General features: G+C 40.0%; 1 protein-coding gene across 1 annotated transcript in view; it reads left to right on the forward strand.

Annotated features, from left to right (window-relative positions):
• wwc3 (WWC family member 3) overlaps positions 1-23148 on the forward strand; it is a 39867-nt gene that overhangs the window by 801 nt on the left and 15918 nt on the right. The window contains exons 2-5 of the mRNA XM_005732371.1: positions 18946-19055; positions 19257-19457; positions 19852-19928; positions 22693-22772. Of these exons, the coding sequence (XP_005732428.1) occupies positions 18946-19055; positions 19257-19457; positions 19852-19928; positions 22693-22772 (468 nt within the window). The remainder of the gene's footprint in view (positions 1-18945; positions 19056-19256; positions 19458-19851; positions 19929-22692; positions 22773-23148) is intronic.

The following is a 23148-nucleotide window of genomic DNA, read 5'->3' on the forward strand; positions in this document are numbered from 1 at the left end:
AAAGAAACCTACAACTTTGATCACAGAGAATATCGTTCCCCCCACATAATACATCCTTAAATTTTCTTTCTTTTTTCTGGTTATTTTTATTTACTACATTTGGCCTTATGTTGAACCCGTCAATTTAAGATTTTGTTTTGATGCACTTGATGATAGTAAGCTGTTCTGTATGCATGTCACCAGTTTAGTTCTTAGTTCCAGACCAGGGGTCCCCAATCTCAGTCCGGGGGCCCTGCAGGTTTTAGATCTCACCCTGGGTCAACACACCTGAATCACATGATTAGCTCATTACCAGGCCTCTGGAGAACTTCAAGACATGTTGAGAAGGTAATTTATCCATTTAAATCAGCTGTGATGGATCAAGGACACATCTAAAACCTACAGGGACACCGGCCCTCATGGACTGAGATTGGGGACCCCTGGTCTAGACTAAGACGAAGATTATTAGCACTGTGGGCACCAAAATTTCTTGTGTAGTATCTTGTTGAACTTAAGAGATGAACTTAGGCGTATAAATAAGGAAAAGTCAATGAAATCGCCTCTTCCCCTTCCTATTATTTTTTTTTATTTATTTATTTTTTTTATGGGGTGGCACAAAGCAAGAGGGGATTCACGGGAAATCAGAAAATATAATGTAGACCGTAAATGAAAGTAGAAAGCATTGCAGATCCCTGTGCTATAATAGAGTTTATGAGAGTGTGAAAATGGTTTGATGAATAACTGTTTAAAGCGGATGTGGAAACTGTTTCTGTTATTTTCATTTAAGTTTATGGTCGACATATAGCTCAATATGATTTAAAGCAAACTCTAAATTTTTCCTACCTTTAATAAATGTCCTAGTTTTCACATTTAATGAACCAGTTTACAAAAAATATAACTGGATAGAACCGTCTTAAAATATAGGCGAACTAAATAAGTGGGTGAGTCTATCATGTAGATAAACAATAGTATTTTATGCCTGTATTATATTATTCTTGTAAAAATGTCATTATTTTAGTATTTGACTTGGATCTTCAGTCCTCCCTTCAGCTGGCAGTTTTTATTGGGAAACACTAAGTAAGCAATAATGTCAGTGCAGTTTCCATATAAAGACACTGAGAGGATTTAAAAGTTGTATCATTAAATATACTTAAAGTACTTATCATCCAGAATCATGATTATTCATTTAATAATTTTTATAACTGTAATATTGCAGCTGGAGATTATTTTAATTACTTTATTACCGATTGATTGATGGATTGATAATACTTTATTCATCCCGAGGGAAATAGTCTGATCTCTCCTATATTATTAGCTGTATATTTTAAAATCAAATTATATTTGTAATATCGTATTTACATATAAAATAGAGTAAGAGTAGAAAGTAGAATAATATAGAAATAAAGTAGAAGTATAAATAATAAATGTACTATATTAGACTATAACACTGGCCCTGTTCATGTTCTTGTAAAATTACCCGCATATCTGGACAATGCCCCTGTTGGAGCAAGGTTGTAATTACTATCAGAGGTTGTGTTTTGGGGATAAGTAAAGTTTAAGTTTGGCACAAAGCACTATACACGAGGCTAAAATAAACATGAAGATTAGGTGCCAAAGAAAAATATAAGACACAGTAAAATAAACAGGTAGTTTTAAAATAAGTAAATAACAATTCAATAAAAGAGTCTTCAACAGAAGACCAGTTTTTGACTGCTTTTTAAAAGAATCCACAGGGGCAGCTTCTTTATTGTGAGGTTGTGGTGAATCATGTGGCCACAGTCGATGATCGTCTGAGGTTTGGGAGCAGCTGTGGGCCTCCACAGCGCCTACAGAAGCTCCCTTACAAACATGATCATGGTCTAATGATCCCGCATGTCGGTTTAAACATGAAATTTGACAGTTTGGACGTAAAATTAGACAGCAGCTCAGCCTTTCTATTGTTGCAGAGGAGTTGTTTTTGTCCAAGTTAACCCTGTCAGCGTGGTCACCTGAGCTATTTATCTGTCCCTTCTTCACTTAGAAGAAAACCTATTGAGTGTGTGTGTGTGTGTGTTCGCATGTGTGTCAAACCTCAGTCATCCAGACTCATCAGTAAGCCCTGCAGATTTATGACTTCCAGTGACCTGAAACATTCCTGGCTCACACACCTAATACAGAGCGCCATTGTTATCCAGCTCCCCTTTCCTTTCCACACAAAGACACCTCCTAAAGACCAGTCAGAGAGTGAAGAGCTGCTCTCATGTTTGTCATGTCCAGCCTTCAAAAGATGACAATTTTAGTGTGTGATTTCCATTGCATGGAGATTTCAGCATGGAGATTAGTAGTCGGACATGTGCTTTAAACTCCAACTCCCAGAAATCTTTGTGAAAGTATGTGAGGAATGCTCGCTGGGCCACTGAGAAAGCTGCAAGGATGTGCTTTTTGCGGGGACTGGGATTTTTACCAGCCCAGAAGCAAGCTCAATCAGGCATTCAAAGCAGACTTTGTTGTGAGATTACTGGGAATTACAGCAAGTATTTTAGCTCTGATGTATTATGAGGGGAAAGGCTGAAATTCACAAAAACCGAGCTCAAAGTATGGCGAGTACTAGTGTACATTTTACTCCAGCAGTGGGCTTCTAGTAGCTGCGTGTAATCTAGATAAGGAAAACCTGATTTCCTCGTGAGTTGATTAACCATTGTTGTTTGCAGCTAATAGCAGTTTCACATATTTTTATAGTCATCAGCATTTGAGGGAGGACATTCTTTAGTAAGACTAAAGAATGTTTTCTGCATTTGTTCTGGTGCTACTCTGTGATTTATAGGCTTTCTCATTGGAGGAATGTCTGCTGTCACCACCTGATACTGACTTTCCAATAAATCACATCGCAGCACAAACCTTCTGCTAATGAGCAGCAGATACAAAAAGGTGTCAGCTGTTCTGTCAGGGTTTTAAAAAAGCAGATAAATGAGGCTGTTTGCATGCACGTATGTCAAGAGCAGAGAGATGAATGCAGAGATAAGAGGTTCGTAATTTCTCCTGTCAAGTCTCGGTTTGACAGCTGCTCTGCTGAATTGAAATCAAAGGATGAACATTACTCATTGGGTGTTGAACCCCTGAGAATCAGCTGATCTGCTCTGTCCAATTACTTTTGTTTTTTGTAAAGCCTTGCAAAAGTTTGCTTTCTTACTGTTCATATTTTTGGAGTTACAGGATCTGACAATACACTGGGCTGGGTTGAAATTTGGTGCTTTTTAGTTTGCGTGATTTTTTTTTTTTCCTGCATTTTTCCTCCTAACTTTGTAAATACAAGAGACAACTTTTTACTTTTCGATACATTTTTATGACTAAAAATTTTTAAAGAAGAAATCACCTAAATTAACCCAGCTTTATCTATTTGAGGTCCTGTGACAAAAAACAAAGACAAAAAAAATCTGCTGATTCTGAGGGGGTCAGGAGGGAACTTCTTACAGCAGGGTCATTTTGTGACTCATTTGTTTTTATAGGACTTCATCATGAGATCTGGGTTTTACCTGAGGCTGCGAAATGGAAAAAAATATCAGCCAGACACTTAAAAGACAAATCATGTGATGAGATTCTTTGGAGGTGTTGTGGAATTATAAAAATGCAATAAATGTAGTCAGGTGAAGACTGTTTGTGTGTTTAACCCTCAAGCCACCAAGATAATGACCAGAGGCGTTCTCCTGCAGTAAATATTTCTACTCTGCTAGGTGCTTACATCAGAGTGTGAGTGTGTGTGTATTAATGATAAAAAGCACGTAGAATGAATAAAATAAAGTGTTGCATGTATGATTGGGTGTGTGGTAAGAGTAGAAAAGCGTTATTTACATACCAGTTGGGGGAGCGGGGTGGAGGTGGAATGCTCTATATTTTGGGAATAATATGATCTGTTTTACAGAAAACACTGGCCTCAGATTTGCAGTTTAACTCCTGGCTCTCAAGAAACAAAAAGTACAGTACAGCAGCTTGTGTGATCTAGTGTGTTGCTCACCAGGTCTGCCTGATGCGCCTTGAGTCTGCTGACTCGCAGAGAGGAGCGTCAGTAGTGGATTATCACAGCTAATCGCTAAAACAGAGGCACCATTGAAGCTGGAACATAATTGTCAGTGATGATCACGATGAGCTGTAATGGGGCGGCGTATCAGCCAGAGGTCGAGTTTGTTCCTGCCGAAGATGGAGACGTTTTGGTTAGATGAGGGTGTGTAGTGACTCATTAGACGGACTTGCCAATGCAGTGCACAGATACCTGAGAAATTGAGGGTTTCTCTGTTTACTTTGGTATAGCAAGTAAATAAGTATAAGGTAATACAGACTCATTTCTTTCAATGTACAGCTGTCAAAAATGAGCCTTTGGTGGGTGACTGTGCACGTTTGGTAGGCGTGTGGTATAAAAATGGCTGTGTTGCCTGACTTTACAGAAGTGCGTGCGTTTTCTTGTTGGCCATTCCATAAACAAAAATGTATTTGAAGCTTGAATAAATTAAACCCATTTACAGAAAACTTAAAAATCACCATCCAAGAATTTTTTTTTTCCCCTTGATGGAAGGCCAAAACCTCAGTGGTTTTTAATATGAAGGAAAATCCCTGAAGAAGAAAATGCTTCATGTGACGATGATGATGGTATGAAGACGATGCAGCTGGGTGGGCTGAAGATTTTCAGACTTTTGAAGTGGTATAAGATGACCGGGGACTGATAATTAACTGATATTTCTTGTAAGTCAGCGTAAATATCAACAGAAAAGTTCGAGGTTCCCTAAAACCATGCTGGTGTGCATGCAGGAAAACCCTGATAAATGCGGATTAATCATAAGGAACCAGGGAAACCCCTGACTTTGCAAGCAGCTGAGACCCCGTCCGAACTGATTGCCTTAATTTCTGATGCTTTTTTTTTTTTTTTTTTTTTTTGGGCTGACGGTGGATACCTCAAGCTGCTTTCGGCCAGCTCCTGCAGATAAGCTGAGCAGCTCTGAGGAGCTTTTTTGTTGCTGTGGAATGAACGTTATGTTAGGCATGCCTACACTAATGCCCGGGGGCTCTGCTCGCTCGCGGCCCCAGACAAAGCAGCAGAACAGAGGCAGTTCCCACGTGTCTACCTCCTCCTCTCATCCTGGGCCCTGTAGGCCTCCTTTATTAGCTCTGTTATGCAATGGCCATGGCCGGCCTGCCGCTCAGCAAAGGGAGGCCTTTATGCTTGGTCACAAAGCACATCAAATTCAATTATTCTGGAAAGGGTGAGCTGTGTTGCCAGCACCGAAGGGTTATTCACATGCGCTGAACCCCGCTGTTATTTTGCTTCCCCCAGTGTTTTCATTATGATGGCTCTTTTTTGTCTTTCGGTTGCGGGAGGTTGCGAACATGTCATTGCTTGATCTGGTGTCATTTTGCCCGTGTTCTTTTTCATGAGCAGACAATATGTTTGTCTTCAGCTTTCACCTCACTCCTTCTGGAAGCGCAAACACTTTGTCCTTCAGCAGTTAGTGCTGCAGGCGCCTTTGACGTCCAGGTTTCCCAGCTGACTGTCCTGTGGTTTGTTTGTTTTTTTGGGGATGATTTATTGCTACAAAAACAACAAGAAAAACACTCACTCGTAGCTTAAACCCTGCTTTATGTTGTTCCTCAATATGCTTTTCTCTGGCAGCGTCAGCCATCAGTCAGATGTGTAGGTTGGCAGTGTTTTATGTGCATATTGTGAAGAATGCTACCTAAACAGGACATGCCAGACTCCATGGACCAGCCTTCAGCTCTGGGTGACCATTGTTTTTTTTGTTTTTTTTGTTTTTTTTCTTCCTCTTCCATGCATCTGCACAATTCTTATTCAAAAGTGAAGAAAAATGCTGTTGACAACCTGGACTCTACTGTTTTTCTGTGCTTTTACAACTACAAAAACTACAGTTTCTCTGTTATTATATTTCAACAGATCTTGATGTGCTTCTGGTTGATTTGAGTTATTTTGAAACTATTTATAAAGCTTTCAAAAACATTAATGTTAACAATTAAACATAAGACCCAGGAAACCCCAGCAGAACAGGTAATTAATTTCGAAGCAGCGTCTTTTAGTTTTTTTTAAAGAATGTAAAACGTGTCTATCTGCTTGTTAAGCCTGACATAATTAGCTATTTCCGGGCATAAATGCTCCTTCAGTTCCCAAAAGCAAACAAACACTGAGGCACCTTTGACAGTTAAAAAACAATCCACATTTTTTTTCAGCTCCAATAAAATGATCAGTATGGCTGTTCTCCCAGATGTTACAATAAAATTTAACATCCAGGCATGAAGGAAAGAGAGTTTACAAGACATCTGAAAATCATATATCATGTTCCTGTGCAGCACTGCTGCAACTCTGGACGTAAGCAAAGACTGAAAACTGACTCCAGCAAAGGTTGAAGGGTTAGTGCAGTTGAGCTAGCTGACATTATGATGTTCTACCTGGTGGCTACCTACAAAGCTATCAGTAGGCATATAGTAGTGTAGGCGAAACTGCATCCTGTCTAACAGGATGTTAGTCATTCTTATGACGGTGCATGGTTTGGATTACGCACTATGAAAAAGGCCTGATCCTAAGCCGTGGTGTTCATAGCTGTAGTAAAAGCCTCATTTTAAAGAGAACTTGTAACAAAATGCTTGAGAGGCTGAGAATGATGACTGAACTGTTGTGGGGAAACAAGAAGCAAAGCACTAGAGCAGGTTAAAAAGACGAGAGCCTCATGAAGGCAGCGCTTAGACCCAGAAACGGGGTTATGACATCATCACTATTTTTTCTTAAAAAGATTTATATAAAGCAGTGGTTCCCATTTCAGGACCTGAAAGACTCCACTGATCAGGCTGTTTGAAAACCACTAAATTACAGTCGCTGATGTCATTTCTAAAACCTAAGCAGTGGAAATGCACAGATAAATCAGCCTGATGTTAAATGACACAATAGTTACCCTTGGCAGTGGTCAATAATAATGTGCAACATTAATTTTATGCTTTAGAAGATTTCAGAAGTATTGTAATAAAGAGTCATTATGCTAATTTCCAGCTCAATATTTTTATTATTGAACTCTAATAGAGTTGGTTTCTATAATTCACAGTATATAAATGAAATAATCTTTATTTATCACATACCGTACCTTGGTGCAAGGCCTCCAATTCATCCTCAAGCTGCTTTAGTGCCTCTTTTGAAACCAGTTTTCTTCTGATTGGCTGCCACTTGCAAAGAGAAGGTGGTTGGGCGGGATTTTGTACTCATAACCAGTTCTATGTGCCTGGAATGAACGTATTAGGGATACTATCCTGTCTTTAAGTGATGACGTGATGAATCCTAATTCCAGGCCCAAACTACTCTTCGTTTAATAAGGCTGTTGTGTATTTTAATGCGTTGTATCTTGTTCTATTTAATCTCAACAAGCCCCTGAAAACAGTCAGTGATCACTGTCGGTAGGGCAGGGATATGGCCAAAAATATTTATCACGATATATATTTGGAAATTTGCGATAACGATATAACTGATGATATAATTGACGCGAGACAAAATACTTTACAACTCCACAACTTTATTGGTGCAAAAAAAAAGCCCATCAATGCATTTTCACTGAAACAAGCAGCTGTTTTTTATGTGCATTAAATCTATATAAAAATTTAACAATGCAAATGCAAATTCCTTGCTGACAGTTTAACCAAAAGGCATTTCCAGTGGAAATGGGCTGACATATCCTGAGCATATAATATCCACAAAACTAAAAAAGAGGTAATACACACACAATATGGTAATATTATGTTGAAGCATGTACGTAATAGCAGTACGTATCACTCTACAAGGCTCCCGACTATGGTAGCCGTAATCCTCCGACAATCCATCAAGCGGTGCGGCTTCGTAGCTTATCAAAGTTGTACTAAAACATTTTGAGCACCGTGTACCACATAAAATCTGCCATGTGCGTATGAAAACAAAGTCACTGTTGCGCATTTTACCCATATTTTATCACGATATTTCATTTTCTTATCATTGCCTAACGTTATACCGGTATTACCGTGAATGGTATGATAAGGCCTAGCGTTCATCTTCCAGCTTCACTGTTTATATTATGCTAACATAGCTGTGTCGCTAGCAATCACGTAGCACATCATTACATGCGAATTATCCAAACTTCAGTAACCCTACAAATGTCACTGCTGTTTACTTTCCTGTCTTCATTTATGTTGGAAGTAGTAGCAGAGCTGTATGTCTTAATTTTTTCAGAAATCCCTCAGTCAGAACATGGTATATTTAGATGGAAACTAGCGAGCTAACTCCCTGCTAACTTCTAACTCCGCTAAGTTTAATAAATTCTGTTTTCATGGATGCCTGGATGTTAAACTTAATTGTTACACCTGGTAAAGCAGCAACGCTGATCATTTTATTAAAGATGAAAAGATTTAGACAGTTTTTAACTCACAGTGATGCCGCAGTGATCGTGTGACTTTAGGGACCTGCAGCAGAGTTGGGCCCAGGCACGGCTAATGACGTCAGACTTAAAGACGGGATACAGGTCAAAGTATAGAAAGAACTATTTGAAGATCTCTGTTTGGTTCACAGGGATTACTTCAGCATAACTTTATTATTTGAAATTCTTAACCACAACAACAGGATATGTAAAATAGAAAATAGTTGTTCCCCTTAAAATTGTCCATCTATCTTTTATAACATTTTTGCTTCTCTGTCACACTGAGGGGAAAAATACAAAAGCTTAAAAAAAACAAACAAAAAAAGCCAGTAATTTCACAATTCTGCATCCCTACTAACTACCAGTTAAACAGAGTGTTCATCCAGCTGTATTTAATTGCAGTATTTCGCTATTGTCCTTAGCTAACTACTGTCTTGAGTTTGCGACTACCCCCAAACTCTCAATAATTCATTTAGAGCGTGTTTTCATTAAGAGAAAATGTGGAGATGCGGTGCTATGTGCTAATTTTGAATTGAAGCTCCAGACCAGATTATGTGTTCAGCCTAAGTTGCCTTCTTCATTTTCCTTTTTAAATACGCCCAACAAAAGCTCCACCTTGCTTCTATCTCGTGTTGTATTGGGGAGATGACAAACAGTTTGCAAGCCAAAAAGAAGTGCTGTTGCCTCAAAAATTCCTTTCTGTGTTAAAAAAGAAATGTGAAAACAACTTGGGGAGGAATGTCATTTATGTCCAGACTGTCAGAGGGGTCTGGTGCAGCGTTTCAGAGTGAGGCCTGAAGCAGCTGGCAGACAGACGGACGCACAGACACCCGGTTCTCCCATTATGTGTTAAATCTTATAGAAATAGGTTTCTATAAGTAGCCTAAGATCCCCGTCTCTGTACACATTTAGACAGCGCCTGAACACATGGACGGGGCTTGTCCGCTGGAGCTGAAAGCTAAAAGACTGTGTAGCAAGTCTTGAAGGGCTTCATCTTTATGAAACGGGGCTTTAGCTCTAATATCACCTTAGCTAAAAATATTGAAGTAGCTCTTTCTAATTACAGCTCTGAATACTACAGTATAAATGAAGATTTGGTAATGCTGTGTTCGTAAGACCTCATCTGTGTAATCTCCAAGTGGTTGCTGGGTGAAATCGGTCTCTTGGCATCTTTCACCAAATGGTCTAGTGACCACCAAGTAGTCAACCTTAACCTAGAAATGGAGTGGTTAAATTCCATTTCTAGGTTAAAGTTGACTAGCTAGGTCCAGAAGAGAGGCACAGAGGAAAGCCAACCTAAGATTCACTTCCTTTAAATTTTCATGGAAATTCTGACCCACATCCTTTACACAAAAATCAGCCCTTGGTACCTCTAACAGCCTTAGAAACAACAAAGAGATTATTTTTAAATTGCCTTACTGTCCAAAAAGAAAAAGTTTAATACACAAACAAAACCTGCGTGATGCACCTTTAAATCAGGGCCCAACCCAAAGTGATTTACATTTTTCCCTCAGTGTCACATTTGGATGCAATGAATAGTCTTTATCTTTAAATCCATAAGGTTGGAAATTTCACACTGGTGCTGAGAGTGGACCAGGTGGTAAAATCGATGTGTTTCTGACAACTCCACTCTCTGGTCTTCTTGCCAGTACCACTGCTACCTTTAGCTGTATTTCTTTTCTTACATTTTCTAGATCTCATCACTTGTTCATCAAATGTCTCTTACTAAACTAGGCGGCATTTCATCAGTCCGTTTTTAACCAAGTAAGAAGAGTCAGCTGAAGTAGTGTCAGAGGCTGCATTATATGAAGCTGAAAGCCTGGATTAATGAAGAAATGTCTCTGCGTGGTGTTTTAGGTTTTCTTAAGACGGCAAACACAAAGAAAACCTGGTTATGTTGAACCAGAAGCATAGTCCACCCCTCTGATTAAATGAGCAGTGCTTGTTGTGCAAAGATCTCTCCTCTGGTCAGATTTGTAGACTTCAGCAGTAGGATTGTGGGATCATAAAAGTCTTTCAGTGGCTGATTAAGTGTTTCGTGATTCTGATTTGATTCTTCTGCTGTGGCTGACTGGCTGTTTTATAACACAGCTGCATTTATAGTGAACCAAACAGTGTCAAAAATGCATTATATATGGACTGTTTGGGGCTGTTTGTATTAAAAAAGTTGGCGTAATGAGCTGTATGTTTTTTAATTTATTATGAGCTGTATTATGAACCAAATAAAAGCCGGCAGCAGCAAGAGAGCCTTTGAATTGTTGTTAGCTTCTTGAAAACATGTGGCTGTCAAACCTTAGTGAGCTCATTGTGGTCGAGCTGAAGGATAGTAACCCAGATTCAGGGTATTAAATCCAGCTTCTGAGGTCCCGTAAAGAAATGTGTGAAGGCAGTATTATTTTTAGTGGAATGTGCAGACTTCTTTCTGGAGAATTTTAATTGTTGCAGCTCCGAAACAAAGGCTAAGGAGCTGGTGGTGATGACCCAGCTAGACGTGGTTCGGTGGCCCAGACTCGAGTTTCACATGCCTTTCCCATGCAGCAGGCCGTCGCCGCAACAGATAGAAATATCCTCTGGGACAACCCAGGATGGCACAGATTATTCTAGAATTAGCAAATGTCTTCAACAACTAAATATATTTTGCTGAGAATTTGCGGTGCACGAGCAAGCCCGGCAGCATTTCATTCCTCCACAGCTGAACATGCTTGTCATTCTCGCAGCCTCTATTTTTTTCCGTTTCAGATATGTCTCATTTTCTGTTTCCGCTCAGATTGAAAGAGGATCCTGGAGAATGTTTAATGTTTTAGAATAAACCATTAACCGCCGACAAAGCCTCAACATGCATGCGAGTATTATTTTTTTATTTAAAAATGTTTTCTCAGGTTTATTTCTTGTCTTAATACTTCTTTGGTGTTTCAGGTCATTCTTTGTTTTCTTTTTCATTTCTGGAAGAAAATGGCTAATTTTGTGACAAGAACTATGTCTACACCAATTATTTTCTATAAAGCCTTTCTCACATATATTGTTCCCCTGAACATTTCTAGACATAAGCCAACACAGGTCCAAATGTCCAGTGCAGTCTGACCTTAGATGGTCTTTGAGTTTTGTGTTTTGGCTTCTGCATGCTCCATCCAGACAGTTCTCTCGCCTAAACCACTTTGGGTATTTCCAGTAGCGCGAACACGTCTAAAGTCGGCCTTTTTCTGCTGTTTGCTTCATGTGAGAAAGTGAAAGTATGAACTTTATCCAAACCTGATTCTCCTGATATTTGATTAATACTCATTTATTTGTTTCCAAAACCCGAGGTGATGAATTGAGATTTGTTAGTTTGATTTATATTAAGATTAAGTCAACACAAAGTTTGGAACTGGAGAACAACCCATGACTCAGAAACTGGAAATGAAGGATTTTTGACAAATTGTTAAAACAATGGCTCCTGTTAGTTTTACTCAAAATATCCACAAAGTAAAGAGCTGATGTCTGCTAAGTTTCATAGAACCAGTCCTTGGTCTACAGGAGTCCTGTTGAGAGAGGATGAGGATGTAGTCATCTCAGCTTCGAGATGAGTTGATGTCAGCATTACTGCTCAGAATGGCGTTCCTAAAATGCTGATGTTATGCATGTATATCCCTACTGCGTTCACCTTCATAATTAACCTTTTTTGCCGTGCTGACAAACTGGGCTTTATATGTGGCTTTTAATGTGGTGGTTATTAGTCTAATTCATCATTTGGTCATTTTATCCATTATGTACTTCAACCTTATGTTAAAGCTTGAGGAAATTTAAGGGGGTCACTTAGGTTAATATTTATTTTGGGGAGATTTTGGAGTCGTTAAAATAATCGGTTCAGTACTTGTTAAGATATTTCAGTCTGGAACAAATTTGATGGACAGCCCAACCCATAGACAGATTTTGCCATCCAGAGAGACACACTGGCTAAAAACTGCCTAAAAGTCCCTGAGAGCACCTGCTGTGTAGGGAGTGTAATCCTGCAGCAGCTCTAAAATAATCCTAATGGAATATGATTATTATAGAAATAAGTGCTTGGGCCTAAAACGGCCAAACAGTATTGGGGTGGGTAAAGCATCCCGTTGGTTGTCTCACACATGCTCTGCATCCTCTGCAGATCTCTGATGTAGTCCATATCAGCGTCCTAGTAAAGTTTGATTGCACCTTTCAGAGCAGTGGAGGTCCTGTGTTCTGCCTCCCGCACCATCATCTAAACCAGTGATTTCCACACATTGTGTGCCATGGAGCACCAAAGGGGAAAACCCAAGTGAAGGCAAATCTGTATTCACATCTGTGCTAAACAGATTCTTGGTCACCAGACATTAGGCTGCCGTCTGGACTTTCCTCAGCTTCAATCTGGGACAAACAGATTAATGTTTGTGATAAATGTTTCACTGCTTCAGTGTGAAACGGGAGCTTTACTGACCTCTTGGAATTCCTCATAAAGTGTTGTTCGGTGTTGTGAACGGTAACTACTAGCTACTGGTGAGGGGAGGGGGCGTGTGGCTGTCAGCCAGAGGAGGCAAAGACGCCACTGCTCGTGTCAGTATTGTTGGAAATGAGCATCTAATCCAATAGTGATAGTAATTTTTAGTATAAGTTAGTATTTGAGTGATTTATTTTTTTTCCCCCTTTGGAACAACCGTATTTGGCTACTGTAAAAAGTTGGATTGCATTTATACTTTGCAACAAGCTCTTCTATCATGTTTGTTATCCTCTGCTTTATCAGCCCATTTACAATCAAGCAAACCATCTCAGACTCTGTTTCAGATCCAGTGGGGGGGTTTTTGTTGTTGTTGTTGTTGTTGTTGTTTTTTAAGGTGGGCCAAGTTTTGATCTGAATGGTTTGTTTTCCACGTGTCTGTTTGGCTTGCTTGGTGTCAACATGAACAAGTTTCTTCAGAAAGGCGACTCGCTCCAGCTCATTGCTGCATCCTTCTCGCTGTCCGAGCCTGTTGTGTCACTTTGTAATAATTCCTGTGCGAATGGATTTCCATTTGACAGAAGAAAGGTTGAAACTTTTCCGTTGTATGGGAATGAGTGCATACAGGATACTATCCAAAGTTTGGCGCATTTGTCACAAAAACACGCCGCACACCTTGACTTTCTTCAAGGGGCAACAGCTTGCTTTAGAGCTGTCATCAAATTGGAATTTGATTATATGATTGGATTTTTAAATACTAAAAAACAAACTTATTTTAATGTGCTTTTGGAAGCACTAGTGTGCCTCAGTGTACCACGTGGGAACCACGGGCTTGAACCAAATGGAGCCTTTACAATTGTGAGACTGTCTCATTTTTGTGCCCCGTGTAGGAAACGTCCCGACTTAAATCGCTCACATTTTATTCAGGCACAGCTGTTTCACTGTGTCAACTGAGGCTGACTGTCAGAAAAGGTCATAAAAAATTTTTCTGGTTAAAAGTGGACCAGAAATGCAGACTTACTACACACAGCTAGCTTCCCTCTGCTGCTGCTGTGAGTTTTTTGTGCAGTGGTTACAGACTCTCCCAAGACCAAGACATTACTTGGAAAAACAGAGGCTGCTGTCACAAGACCGTGTAACAAACCAAACATTCAGAAATTCAGATTCAGATCTCTGAGAGGACATGTTTTTCCCTTTTGCCTTTTTTCTTTTTTCTTAGTCTCCCCAGGGAGGTCAGAGGGCAGTTCAGGACTAACCTCCCTCTGACGTCACATAGCTTCCCATCCAAAGCCTCTCGTGGTTGTTCTATTTCTATCACCATTTCAAATCACCCAAAATAAAGCAGAACTACTATACATTATTGCTGCTCTTCATATAACCTTGCATTGCTTTTTTACTATAGATTTTTTGTCTCATTATTTCTCCTACAGTTCCTTTCTGCACATGAAACCTGACAGCAGCTGTGTTACAGTCGGTGTTTATTTAAGTATTTACAAGTGCAGTTGGTGTCTGTTTACCTTTAACAAACATTTAAAGCAGGAGCAGGTAGGGAGTGTGCTCTTGTTTGCCTTGTCCTGGTGTTTGGCAGCGGGACAGTGCACATAGTTCATCCCTTTAACCCTGCTTCAGCCTGCCTCTGGTAGATTTGAGCAGTTATTTGTGAAGCTGCTGCAGGCCTGTGCACTTTATTTTAGGGGAATATTTGGGTATTAAGTGTGCCAGTGTTTCTAGTTAGGAGAGGCCACTGATGAAGAAAATATGATCAAACAATTCATCTGTGAATCATTTAGTCTAAGTCGAAGTTTGACCTCTTCAGGTGTGGACATTATTAAAACATGAATGGGTCAGCTAGCTGTGGCTCAGGTGTTATAGCTATTGCATTGATTGATCCTTGATTGAAAAGCAAATTAAAAGTGTGTAAAATAAAACGGCATGTGAATATAAATGGTGTGGCTCGTAGACTAGAAAAACACTATCCTACCAATCAAATGCCAGGACAGCGATCTACTCACCTGTAATCCTACATGTAAAGCACATGTTAAAAGGTCAGCAGTTTGAAGGCGTTTCACACCTTCTACCTGTAATAATTTCGTTTACCGGTAATTGCTAGTTGGTCAAGTCACAACTCAAAAGCTTTGACGAGGAAACTTTTCCTGTCAGCTTCTTGTTGTGTTTGGTGTAACACTTGGATTTGTCGTTGTCAGGAAAACGTTATTCAGGTGCTTCACCAGACAGTATTGTGAACAGTGAACGTGCTTAAGCTGTTTTGCTTGAAAAAAATAATGAATCCATTTGTAAAATACCCAAGGCATCGCAAATATTATAAAACATACATTGCTATCCATGATTGGCCATGATCACTCAGCGGTCGATTCTTTGTATTGTCTTAAAGGATCGCATAATAATGTTGACTGAAGCCATTTTCTGGTTCTCAAAGGGGAATATTTGGGTCTTTGTTGGGTCAGTGTTTGTAGAAAGCAGAGGTCAGTTATAAGGAAAAAAATGTATGTCGCACATAATACTTCAGAGGTTCAGCTTCTCTTGTCAGGACTGTAATATAAAAAAAACATTTATGAAACTGAGGCAAAGAAAATGTTGCCAGTTGCAGTTCTACTAATCTCATTTTGCTTCTTAACTTTCATAGCAATAAACGGTAAATAACCGTCATACACGAGTTAAAGACGATGGCTATGCTGTGATTTTGGCTACATGTACAGTGATTTCAGAAATCAGCTTTATTTCCTCTCACGTTCTGAAGCTTTTCTAATAAACACATCAGGGAGAAAGAGATACTGATGATCCTGCTCCAGGACATCAAGATGTTATGACGAATTATTTTTTCTCTCAAAACCGTTTTCTGGAGGGGGAAAAAAATTTGTCGAAAGGGATTTAAAAATTGGCCAAATCCAGTGTCAAAGCTGCTAATTTAGCAACAGTGAGGTGAGCTGAAGCATGATAATCACTGCTCTCAGTGAGAGGGATGTCAAGCATTGAAAAAACAGAATCCCCAAATCTGAAAACTCGATACCTACTCAGCTGAATATTAGGCTTCCTTAACTAATAATTTATGAACACATGTTTGAACGTTTAATACTGACTTACAACACATGCAGAGCTGCACTTAAGCAGCAGATTAGGGGTTTTATTGAATTAGAGGTAAGCTCCTGTGACCAATCATCAATTAGGATTCAGTACAGCTTTGTTTGTGTTAGAACGCCTTGTTTTTATGTCACTTCAATGAGAGCGAAGGGCTAATTCTGCATTGACTCATCAACTGGCTCTTAATCCGAATGCCAATTCTTTGACCGAAATGAGGTAGTGAGATCTGGTGAAGTGAGTTTGCTCTGAGGAATGCTGTGCAGAATGTCTCAGCGTCTCTCTCCGGGCCATCCCCTCATTGTATGCATACCTCGACAGGATCAGGACTAATGCGCTGTCTGCATTGTGAGCATAGTGTGGTGGTTGCTGGTCCTCCTTTTTCCTTTTGTGCTGATTTGATGGAAATTAGTTACTGTATGAACTGCTGTCATCAAACCCGCTGCTCCATGACTCACTGATATGATTTGTTAGGGTAGTAGAGATCATCATGTGTCAGGCTGTCATTTGCCTTGCCCTTGTTCTTTGTGGGGGTTTTTTTTTGGGGGGGGTGGCAACAGACTTTACTGGGCTACCTCAAGCTGGCTCCTTTCGATTTTGAGGATCAGCAGCTCTTCTCTGAGCCCCTCCTGCATGAATAAACTCTTCATGCCATCTCTAAAGCCTAGTTTATGGTCACTGTTTTTGCCCTTGTGAATGTTGATGCATTGTAAATATGATGTCACATCCACTGGCATTCACTCTGCTTTGGTGTCATTTTCGCTATTGATTGTTGTTAGGCACACAGGTACGCGTACATGGGTGTACGAGTGGGTCAGCCCTCACCACCGTTTCAATGTTACATTGGTAAAGGAACTCAGAGACTCTCAGATTACAGAGTGGAAGATGCTGCAACAGCTGGAAAAGATGAGGCAACTATGAAAAAAACCTCTGATCCCTTTTGATTTCTTCTACTCTACTCATTTCTGCCACTTGTGACCAGGATCATCTTTCAGCCAATGACAGTAACTCATGGCCATAGCTGAAGGTGGGATTGACAGCTTCAATTTGACATTCGGCTTTCTCTGTTCGCCACAACAGATGCCACTACAGTGCTGCAGTCTGTCAATTTTCCACTTTACTCTGGGGGGGATTGCTGCCTCATAATAGCTCAATCTGGGGCTAGTTTTTTGTAGCGATGTTTGTTATTTAGTGTTCACTTTTAGCCACAGCTAAATTGCATACCTAGTTTTAGATTTAATTTTATTAAATGCAGTTGGTGATAGTCACCTGACTGTGGAATCTTTCCTTCCTGTGTTTCTAATTACCGTTGGGTTCTCTGGTCAGGTCGTGCAGACTCAAGACAGACTTCTCTGTCCTGGACTTTCAGTTTTAGTCCTTGTTCTGCTCTACAGATCCAGTGGAGTGGGGCGAGGACTAGCTGCAGTCCATGGATGTGGAGTTAAACCACAGGATGTAATGATGCGTGAAAGTGTCAGCTGGTTGTTTTGCTCAGGTAGTTACTTGTCACAAATAAAGTACTTTATGTACACACATGCACATACTCACCGCTGCCACAAATAGAATGTAAATTCATAAACATGTGAAGGTCACTGACTCAAAGTCATTATATCTGACTCCAAAGCCTCCTGAAGCTCATGATTCATATTCATTTGTCTAAAATCTGTCAGGGAAGAGAAAGACGTGTTTTTTGGCGGGTAAAACAAATACTGAACATGTCATAAATGTTTTTTAGTAAATATATTTTTAAAGGTGCTATTGACATGTGGCAGTGGGTCATGAGCGATGGTGCAGAGGAGTCACGGACTGTATTGTGCATATGATCTGTTTAAGAATGCTTAAACAGATCATACTGGTATTATGGCATGTAAAGTATGCTCTATGCACTAATTATTAGAGGTGGGAATCACCATACATCCCACGATACGATATTATCACAATACTTAACGCACGATACGATATTATTGCGATTTTTAAAAAAAATATCTGCGATATTCAGATTCTGTACATAAAGGTTTATCAATATTCATTTTATCTAATATCAAAGTCTCGCACTCAGTCTCTCTCATTTCAGTCAGTTTTATTGTTGACAAACTGAACGGTTTGTATTACAGTCTAGCCCAACTTAACTGAATCCAACCATCTGGTACAATTATAGCTATTCTGAACTATGCAATTTATGAAAACTATGCAGCCCATTCAGCAACTGAAGAATTTGAAAGTAAATTAAAACAAAATATAATTTTACATTAAATAAAAAAGTTCTAAACTTAATTAAAATAAAACATGTCTTAAATTAAAATAAGTAAACTGTCATGTTTATTGCTGCCAAAAAAAAGTTAAACACATTTGGACAGTGAAGGAATGCCAGGATTCTTGCTCAGAAAAAGGATCAACATGCTCTGAAGTCAGAGCACAAAAACTTTTTTTTGTAACAAAATATCGATTTCTGCTGTCCCTGTATCGATACATTATTAGCAAACAAAATATCACGATACTACACAGTATCGATTTTTTTCCCCACCCCTACTAATTATGCAAAATTTTGTATCAAGGTCATAGGTACATTTGTGAAAGATTTAGCTTTTTGACCATGTAGGGTTCACCTGCCTGCTACCACTTATAGTATATCGAGCAACTTTGTTATATGATTGGTGCATTTCAGGTTATGATGTTTGATGGTTTTTTTTTTATGCCAATTTCTGTGAAATGCATTTTTGAATTGTGTTGTTTTTCTCGTATTACACGTTCTCAACTGTTTTGGTCATTTAACCACACGAACACATAAAGAATAAATGTTTGCTTTTGTTCATTAGAACTTAACACACCATTTTACTGTATGTACATAATAAATGAGGCAGAAAATGTATTTGTATGAATGTTTAAATGAGACAGGATGGGAATGTAGTGAGGTTTATTGATCAGTGTTTTGATATTGAAAAAGAAGTGAGAGATTGCAGGATACATGTTTTTATTCTGTATATGATCTTCATTGCGGGTTATTGTTTGCACTGAAATATTTTCAATAATTTTCAGGATCACCAAACCGCTGACGTTTGCCGACTGTGTTGGAGATGAGCTGCCTCTCGGGTGGGAGGAAGTTTATGACCAACAAGTGGGAGTTTACTACATTGACCACATTAACAGTGAGTACATTAACTTGGCTTTTGTCCCCTCAGCATAAAAATTAAGCACAAGTAAATGCAACTTGTATTAAAAAGACTTTATTTGACTATAACTTGGCAGAGTGAAAGCCCACTGAATTTTAATACAGTGTACTTATAGTTTGTAGTTTCACATGTCTTTGTGCAATTATTTGTTGACTCCTGTCTTTGTCGTCCTGTCAGAGACCACCCAGATTGAGAACCCGCGGACTCAATGGCGGCAGGAGCAGGAGCACATGCTGAAGGAGTACCTTGTGGTGGCCCAGGAGGCCCTCAAAGCCAAGAAGGAGATATACCTGGTCAAGCAACAGCGACTGGAGCTGGCTCAGCAGGAAATGATGCTCTTCCACGAGCTCTCTGAGGACAATCGCTCCATCACCAGCAGTAAGACGCACAGATGTCCTTCACTCGTCTGATAGTGTACACCATATTTTGTTTATAATAAGATGCACAAAGGAGATGAACGGAAAGGAATGAAAATGGATGAGAAAAATATGAGCCTGAAGCTCTCATGGGAACCAAACATGACCTTGGCTGACCCAGTTATCTAGTCTGGACATGTATTACTGCTGATAGCCCTTTAAAGACTTTTGGGAGGGGTGCAGGTCTATAGAAAATTTTCCAAATCCTCCCTTTTAACTACCTCCACCCAATAAACCCTGACTCCTGCCAGCTGTCACACACACGGTGTCCAGGGGGCATCTGAGAGATGACACCTCAAAATCATCACGGCTAACTAACTCGAACCTGTCTGCTTTTCCTTTCTGTGTGTCCACAGCGGTCTCTGGCTCCTCCTCAAACGCGAAATACGACCCTGACCAAATCAAAATGGAAATAGCCTGTAGACGAGAGCGGGTAAGTCATTATCGCAGGAGAACAATGGGCTGCAGTGAGGGGCCCTTTTGGGCAGAGAAAGGGGCTGGGGTGTGGCCCCTACAGGATACAGTGGCTCTGGCCTGGGGCCTCAGGAGGATGAGGATGAGATCATGAAGGGGTCAAGCTGAGGTCCCTGATGGGGTTATATAGGACATTTCTCTCTGATCAGTACTATGGGCGAGGGTGTTTCTCCTGCATGAACAACATTTTAACCTGAAGTGTTGAGTAAGGTGTAATTTTGATGTTACTGAAGAAATCTGTCGACAAATCAGAGAAATTGAGTTTCTTTAAAGATTATATTGACAAATTAGGCAACGTCCATAAATACATTTTTACAGTGATTAAAGACCAGATAACTCAGATTTCCTGGTAATCAATGAAGGTCAATAAAATCTGTGTTAAATATTAGGATTCATTTATGTGACCACCATCATTACAGTAATATCAATGCAATCAATGAAATAGTTTTAGACTGATTGGAACCTCTTGTATCCACTTGTAACTCTCTATTAAGAACTTGCAGCACGGTGGTTCGCACGGTAGCCGCACAGCAAGAAGGTCCTGAGTTCAATTCCACCATCAGTCTTTCTGTGTGGAGTTTGCATGTTCTCCCCGTGTTTGCGTGGGTTCCCTCCGGGTACTCCGGCTTCCTCCCACAGTCCAAAGACATGCAGTTAGTGGGGATAGGTTAATTGATTAATCCAAATTATTAATAGGTGTGACTCTGTGCGTGAATGTGAGCACGAATGGTTGTCTGTGTCTCTGCGACAGACTGACATCCTGTCCAGGGTGTACGCCGCCTCTCGCCCAATGACAGCTGGGATAGGCTCCAGCGACCCTGGAGAGGATAAGCGGAAGCGAATGGATATTTAAAAACGAATATGACCTTAAAAGATACACGTGTTCATTTCCCTCTCCATGTTGTTATTATTCTTGGACTCTACAAGCACAGCTTTACATGATTTACTGTTTACAGTGATCTTGGTTTATTTTATACTGGGCCTTGGTGCACCTTATCACCCACAGACGGTATAAAAGGTGGATCGAGCTACTGTCATGTCACTTTGTTTTTTGTTTTTTTTGAAGCCTCGATGAGTTTTGTCCATCTCCATCGTAGTTGCCGCAGACCGGATCTGATTGTGAGGGGCGGGGTCTGACCGTGAAAATGCCCATCCATTGGGTAACGACTTGTGATTGATGGGTTTTTAGACATTGAGTTTCCTTTCTATAACACAGATAATCCTCCATCTGGCCATCTGGTTGCCTTCAGAAAGAAGGCAGAAAGCTTCATCCCTGTTTATACTGTCTTTGCCATCAGCTCACACTCTGGAATGAATTGTTTAGCCCCTCCCACTTTTAAAACAGACTTTCTACTGATTGGTTGTCTTTTAAAAACTGAGGGTTTTAACAGCATACGGGTATAACTGTGTGCCTGAGAGGCTCATATTAAAGCTGTTTATTCTCATTGAGCTCGTAGAGAGCCAAGAGTAGAAAAAACTTGTGGAACTGAGAATTTAGAGCGGTCTGAAGACTGAACTGTTTCTTTCACAGAGATTCCTTCTACATAGGCGGACCTCATTTGAAACAGTGGGATGTTCAATGAGCGCATGCTCTGTGGTAACTGTAATAACTCCCCTCTGTTAACATTCCCATTGTCAGCATGTTGGGATACTGACATAAGCATTCATAAGCTCTTCTTTCTAATAGGAGTATGGCATGACCTCATCAAAAGCATCTTAACTGCAGTTTGTGTAGGCTACAGGATAAGCAAAGTCTGACACTGTCCCAGATATGAACAATATTTATTGGAACAGGTTGGCAGCCTTTTTAAAGCAACATCATCTTCCTTGTAAGGATCTGAATATCGTTCTAGGTTTTACTTATGGGATGGAAATGGTATCTGTGTTGTTTATCGATTGTGGCCCTCATGAATTTGTGCACACACCGAGGAAGAAACGATTGCAAGAAGAAAAAAGGGAGATTCTCATTAGGCAGATGTAAGATCAATGTGTTTGTACTGCATTCAGCTCGCAGCTGTAGCTGTTAGTGCAAGAAAACTTTAGTCAAAGCAGCCACAGCACTAACATTATGCCCAAAATATGTTCAAATAGGTGAATTATTAAAAAAAAAAAAAAGACCTTCTGTGCAGTTGAGGTTTAGGGGAAACTATCCATAGGGACCTGTTTGTTATAACAGGCTCTAAACATGTTTATTTCTGCTGTAACCTGGAGTCAGCCTCAAGTGGCCATTAGAAGAGCTGCAGTTTTTTGACTTTGTTGCTTCTGTGTTTAAAAATAATTCAACAAACATCAGATAAATTAGAATAATGCCTCTTTTTAAAAAATCTTGACTCCCTATATATTGTATTACAGGCCTTCTCCTAACCTTTGATTGTCTCTAAACTTGGTAAACTAAAATTCACGTGCCCTCTGTAACTCTGAAATTGTTCCCTTTCCCTATTTCATATTAAAATAATATTTTTAAAAATCTTTAACTGGGTCACACTTCACAGCCACCATATCAATTATAGATTTCTATTTTTCTAAACCCTCTCAAGCACAAAACGCCTCAGTGTGTGACCCTGTGTGTGTGATTGTGTGTGTGTGTGTGTGCGGTCCTCTATATAAACATAGCTGAGCATTCCTGTATGTGAATAGTCGTGACTTGGCACTTTTGGCCGGTGTCGGTGGTGAGAGAAGCCCATTGTGTGCCACGCTAACCCGGTGCTCGCTTCTGTCCGCAGCTCTCCCGACTGAAGCAGGAGCTGGCCCAGGTGAAGCAGGAGCTGCAGTATAAGGAAATGGGAGTGGAGACCCTGCAGGAGTGAGTGTTCCTCTGCCTCTGTGTGTCCCAGGCCCACCCTTCCTCCCATGGCCGCCTTTCTCCTTCCTACAACACTCGGCCTTGTTGCTCCCCACCCAGCGGCCTTTTCCCTTTTTTATTCTTTCTCACACTGTATGTTTGGTCTCATCCTTTAGGTTCCTTTAAAACCTTTTCCCTTTCCTCGCCACACTTTTATGTTGTCTATATTGTTGAACAGAGCTTTCAAATTTAAATATTATAATCTTTTAAAACAGTTTCCACTGCTCACAGTTTAGACACGATTTCGTTTACCTAAGACTGATTCAAATTTCAAAGATTTCAAGCAAAAAGGCCTTTGACTCATTTAAAAAAGAAAAAGAAGATATTTAAGTTAATA

The sequence above is a fragment of the Pundamilia nyererei genome, unplaced genomic scaffold (genome assembly GCF_000239375.1).
Source record: "Pundamilia nyererei isolate P.nyererei 1_Seehausen unplaced genomic scaffold, PunNye1.0 scaffold00046, whole genome shotgun sequence".
Taxonomy (NCBI): Eukaryota; Metazoa; Chordata; class Actinopteri; order Cichliformes; family Cichlidae; genus Pundamilia; species Pundamilia nyererei.